The 5909-nt window shown below is 37.1% G+C and overlaps 1 protein-coding gene across 1 annotated transcript; it reads left to right on the top strand.

Annotated features, from left to right (window-relative positions):
* The first annotated feature begins 310 nt into the window (after positions 1 to 310).
* On the top strand, positions 311 to 5068 carry LOC120145715 (microtubule-associated protein 70-2-like). Its single transcript, XM_039159471.1, has 11 exons — positions 311 to 821; positions 962 to 1047; positions 2186 to 2251; positions 2330 to 2500; positions 2615 to 2785; positions 2921 to 3076; positions 3177 to 3323; positions 3408 to 3479; positions 3568 to 4083; positions 4164 to 4351; positions 4845 to 5068. The coding sequence occupies exons 1-11, from the start codon at positions 563 to 565 to the stop codon at positions 4882 to 4884; spliced, it is 1872 nt and encodes a 623-aa protein (XP_039015402.1). The 5' UTR covers positions 311 to 562; the 3' UTR covers positions 4885 to 5068.
* Positions 5069 to 5909: the final 841 nt, after the last annotated feature.

The following is a 5909-nucleotide window of genomic DNA, read 5'->3' on the forward strand; positions in this document are numbered from 1 at the left end:
GATAATCTTATATTCCTGCTAAGTCAACCAAACACAAAATACAATATTCATAGTAATCTTATTCCCTGATAATCTTATATTTTCACTGCTAATCTTATATTCCGTGAACCAAACACAACCTTAGAAGATGAAGTTTAGCTGTGCGATAATACAGTCTCCCAGCTTACCCGCTTTTTTTGTCTGTTGAAAACAGCCAAAGCCTTTCATCTCAACCCAAACGTACTTATTAAATTAATCCATAATTAATTAATGTAATCCCATTAATTAAATCTCCATTGCTAATTGCTCTCTCTCTTCACTACGTCAGTCACCGTTACCAGATTTAAATCCACAATCTAGAGAGAGAGAGAGATAAAAAAGGAGCAAGACATTATTTTCTCTCATCTTCATTCTCTCTCATTTCTATATATGAGAATCTGAATAACAGCTGTATCTCAACTGATTTGAAACCCTAGCATTTGGATCCACTTGAAGTTGTAGATGTGAAGCAACCTGCTCTATTTGGAAATATTTTATGTTTTTGGTTGCATTTTGGGCGTGAGAGAGAGTGTTTGAACACGATATGTCGGAGATTGACGGTGAAGCGGTGGAGTTAGGGAGCAATGGAAGGAGTGAGTCGCCGGTGAGGGTGATTTCGACCTCGGCGGGAGTTCCTCCGACGTCGACGGCGTTGGCGTCGTTTAAGGAGAGCGGAGGGAAAGGTTCGTCGAGGAGGAGACCTGTTAGACCTAGCTTCGATGCGGATAATGAGTTCATTACGTTGCTTCACGGGTCGGATCCGGTGAAAGTAGAGCTGAATCGGTTGGAGAATGAAGTTAGAGGTTAGGAATGTAGCTCGATCTAGTTGTTTTTCTCCTTGATTCGGTTCAATTAGCTGCGTTTTACTTAACATAAACCGTTTTATTTATTTATTTATTTATTTTCTTATCGTAGTCTTGATTATTATTTGATTGGGTTACAGATAAAGATAGAGAACTGGGAGAAGCACAAGCGGAAATTAAGGCATTAAGGATGTCTGAAAGGCTTAGAGAAAAGGCTGTCGAAGAGGTTGATTATTTTTTTGAAAAAAATAAAATTATTGGTATTTATTTTTAACTGATTGGTGGAAGCACTTTAATAATAGTGGTAATTTACATAGTAATCTATTTTGAAAATTTTGGAAAGTTGCTTAATTTCTTTTAACCTTTGTGTGATCTTAGTACAAAGTCTATTGCTCTCCCCCTCATAAATTAATATTTTCTTTTTTTGGGGAAAGATTATGTTTTAGAGATGATAATAACTGATAAAAAATTATAAAAGATGAGGCTGTTTGTATTTCAGTGCATATTCTTATTTACCGAAGAAAAGTAGATCCTGCAAGTTTTACGAGTAAACTTTTTGTGCATGCTTGTGTCTCCGTTGCTGATGGTAAATCTATGTTAAGCTCCTGATGGTTGGAAAGTTGGTTACTTGGTCTGTGGGGATGTAATTTCTGTGAAATACATGATACATAACTGTTCTGTCAAAGTCATGTTGGTTGGAAGTTTCATTATTGAGATTTGTTGCTCAGTAGTTTTAGAGTCATTGATGGGCTGTCTTATTTTACAGCATCAATTCTCTGTGATGCTTTATCCAACTTCATTTTCAGGTTGCCTTGTAGTACCTGTATGATCTGATTTTAAAATTTTAGATAACTTCCTTGTTTTTCATCACTTAAGTTGCCTTGGTCCGGTCTGTTAATGTCGTTTGGCACTGCCAAAGTTGTCATAGGATTTTTTTCCCTTTCTGTAGTCTAAAACTTTTATCGTAGTTGCCTATTATATGAAATGCTATTCTTCCATTTATGATTTCTACTTCCTATATTTAATTCCGTAATGGGGTTTAGTGATCTGAATCTCATGATTGAATGGAGTAATTGTCCTCTTATCTTCTTACTTACTATTTCTAGATTACGTATGATCCCTTGTCTTGTTGGGGAAAACTCATCGTCTTTATGTAATTTGTTTGTTGCTCTTCTACATACTTTCCTATGCTCTTGCATCAAAGACTTGTTTATCAACATTTTTGTAGTAATTGAATATACCATATAAGTATGACTGTTTTCAATGCTGGACACATCTGAAATGTGGGTTAATATTGTCTGACTTGGCATTCTTATAATATTTTGTGATTGAGATGGACACTTTGTTTTTCTTTTGAACAATAGCTTACTGATGAGCTCTCGAGAATGGAGGAAAAGCTTAAGTTGACTGAATCTCTTCTGGAAAGCAAGGTATTACTGTGGGAAATTTTTTCAAGCTTATTACCTCATGTTGTGTTGCTGTAATTAGTTAATGAACATGTTCTGCAGAACCTTGAAATCAAGAAAATAAATGACGAGAAGAAGGCATCGATGGCTGCTCAGTTTGCAGCTGAGGCCACTCTGAGGAGGGTTCATGCTGCTCAAAAGGACGATGATATGCCTCCTATTGAAGCAATTCTTGCACCCTTGGAGGCTGAGCTGAAGCTTGCTCGGCAGGAGGTTTTGCTGCGACTTTTGAACTATTGTTTCTGTCTCACTAAAATAATTGCGAATGTTATATAAATTATATAATCGATTATTCTCTCACTGATTAGTTCTGTTTGTTCCTTGCAGATTGCAAAGCTTCAAGAAGACAATAAAGCCCTTGATCGCCTAACTAAATCCAAAGAAGCAGCTTTACTTGAAGCTGAAAGGACTGTACAGGTTGCATTGGCCAAAGCGTCCATGGTGGATGATCTCCAAAATAAAAACCAGGAGTTGACGAAGCAGATAGAAATTTGCCAGGTATGGTAGTTGTTCTCGGTGTTTCCTTTTTTCAGGTGCATCAAATTTAGGACTTGGAGTGATGCCAAATATTTTGTGCTTACTCTATATTTTATATAATGAAGAAAGTCACATGTTTATGACTTGTCTATGTAGGAAGAAAACAAAATTTTGGACAAAATGCATCGCCAAAAAGTTGCAGAGGTTGAAAAGCTTACACAAACGGTAAGAGAGCTGGAGGAGGCTGTTCTTTCCGGTGCTGCTGCAGCAAATGCAGTTAGGGATTACCAGAGGAAAGTTCAGGAGATGAATGTAATCTGCCTAGCATTTAAGTATCCAAGTTTTCCATGTTCTTATATTTTGACATACTCTTAGAACTCTTATTGAATAAATGGTTGTTTTTGTTCCTTAGGAGGAAAGAAAAACTCTTGACCGGGAGTTGGCCCGTGCAAAAGTAACAGCAAATAGAGTGGCCACAGTTGTAGCAAATGAGTGGAAAGATGCTAATGACAAAGTGATGCCTGTAAAGCAATGGCTCGAAGAGCGGAGAATCCTGCAGGTTTTTGTGGATGGTTTCTCCCATTCAATACAAATATAGGCCCTTAAGTTCAACACTATTCATTGTGGATTTTATTACTTACAGGGAGAAATGCTGCAACTTCGCGACAAGCTTGCTATAACTGAACGAACTGCAAAATCTGAAGCACAGTTGAAAGTAATAATCTGATCGTAACACTTACCATTCTGTTCTCTAAGTTGATGCTGCTGCTTTTGACATGAGGGCTTTTATTTTGATTTCCCAGGAGAAATATCAATTGCGGCTTAAAGTTCTTGAAGAGAGCTTGAGAGGAACTCCCAGCAGTCTTAGTCGCAGCACATCAGATGTAAGAAGCATGAGCAACGGGCCTTCTAGGCGTCAATCTCTGGGTGGAGCTGATAACTCCTCAAAACTTACATCCAATGGGTTTTTATCCAAGAGATCGCCAAGCTCTCAATTGAGATCCTCTTTGTCTTCTAGTACAGTTTTGAAGCATGCTAAAGGAACATCCAAGTCATTTGATGGAGGCACGAGATCATTAGAGAGGGCTAAATTACTTTTAAACGGAACAGGCTCAAGTAGTTCATTCAACCAGCCTTCTGATGGAACCAAGGAGGGTGAGGCACCAAATGATGAAAAACCCACTGATTTCCAGCCCGTGGACACAGAAGATAATGTTCCAGGAGTATTGTACTATTTGCTGCAGAAAGATGTCATAGCTTTGAGGAAAGCTGGTCAGGAGAAAGATCAAAGCCTCAAGGATAAGGATGATGCGATTGAGGTTGATGCTTTGTTCATTAAGCTCAATACCGTTTAAATTTATCCTTCTGGATATATGCTCAAGTAATTTTTGTATTTCAGATGCTTGCTAAGAAGGTGGAAACATTGACAAAGGCAATGGAAGTTGAGGCAAAAAAGATGAGAAGAGAAGTAGCTGCAATGGAGAAAGAGGTTGCTGCCATGCGTGTGGAGAAAGAACACGAGAATAAGACCAAGCAGTTTGGTAACTCTAACTCTAAGGGATCTGCTGCTCAGCTGCTTACTGGAAGGTTCTTTTTTAGTTTACTTGTTTAGAGTTAAATATTTCTTCATTCTCTATATTGCTTTTTGTTATTCTATAGGTAGATAATGCAGTAGAAAGGAAACGTGCTAGCCAAATTCTACTCGAACTAGGTTTGGTACTAATCAACCTTAATAGTAGAATTATAGCCACACGGATTCAATATGTAATAGTCGGTACAAGGATCTCCACCACCGCAAATCCTCAATTTCCTTGATTTCATGACAATACTCATTTCCTTTATTCCATAGAGTCTGGAATTTATTCACATGGGAGTCAGCTGATGAAGTTGTCTTTTTCTCTATTGTTTTCTGCAGATGACTAAGAAGAAGAAAATATATGAGCAATATAATTAGAGAGAGATTATAGTTCACTGCTGTGTTACATAATCATTTTAAAGAAAACTGTCTAATTAAAACTTAAAAAGAGTATATTTCTATCTAGTTGTTCAACATAACTTACAACTTCTCAAATTTATGCAGAAATGTATCGCGAAGTGGGTTAACACGCAGCACCCAATGACAACAAATGTTAGTTGTAGCGGCAGCAAGGAGCAAAATTTGCATAGGTCTCCTGGGTCATTTGTTTTATTTTTCTTTATATATATATATTACCTCTACTTTGGTGATTGATTATAAGATTATATAACTTGCATGCTGAAGAACCTATGTTCACTGATATTGATTTGAGAAGAAATCTGAAAAAAGACCGTGGAAGAAATTGCCGAATCGGTATGCGACTGTCTGACATAGAGTGCTATTGACTGTGGGCTAACCTTTTGTCAGGTTTTCCTTGGAGTAGCCAGTGGCTATGTTGGTTGTATAGGTAGTTTGGTTTTCTTTAATGTGTTTTGCAGTTGATATTTGTAATCTGCAGTGCAGGTAGTGTGATTTGTCTTTCAAAAAAGAAAAATGAAGTTTGTTAATATTCCTGTAATCCGACAACGATGAGTTTGGCCGAACGATAATTGGCTGTTAACCGCGGCTACGGTGAAGTGATGAACTCCTAGTTTCAGAGATGAATCTTCAAATGCTGAAAAAAAAAGGAATGCTTAGTCCCAAGTCCACTATAGGAATATGCATAGCAAGTAGATTAAATTAAAGCTCAACACTGCCTTCAAATTTAATCTTAGGGATGGTATTTTTACTCGAATTCGACGGGTTTTGACTTGAACCTATTCAATAGGGTCATATTTTTTTTATATTAAAAAAATCCGGTTTCGGGTCGAATTGGGTCATATTTTTAAAGGGGTGAGGTTAGGTCGAGTTTGAGTGGAGGGGGAAAAAACTTCGACTTGACTTAATGATAATAATGTAATTTTCTTAAATTTTTTATTATTTTTAAAATTAAATCTTTATTTTATATCGGGTTGGGTTGAATTTATTCTCTAAAAACTCTGGTCGGGTCAAAGTAGGGTGGAAGATATATTTCTTAGGTTGGATCGGGTAAAGAAAATAAATTTTTTGAGCCTGGTCGGATTCAAGTGGAAGATATTTATTTTCAGGTCGATGGAGTAAAAATTTGACCCTAACTTAGCCGTTATCATC

The sequence above is a fragment of the Hibiscus syriacus genome, unplaced genomic scaffold, assembly GCF_006381635.1.
Source record: "Hibiscus syriacus cultivar Baekdansim isolate YM2019G1 unplaced genomic scaffold, ASM638163v2 tig00110893_pilon, whole genome shotgun sequence".
Classification (NCBI taxonomy): Eukaryota; Viridiplantae; Streptophyta; class Magnoliopsida; order Malvales; family Malvaceae; genus Hibiscus; species Hibiscus syriacus.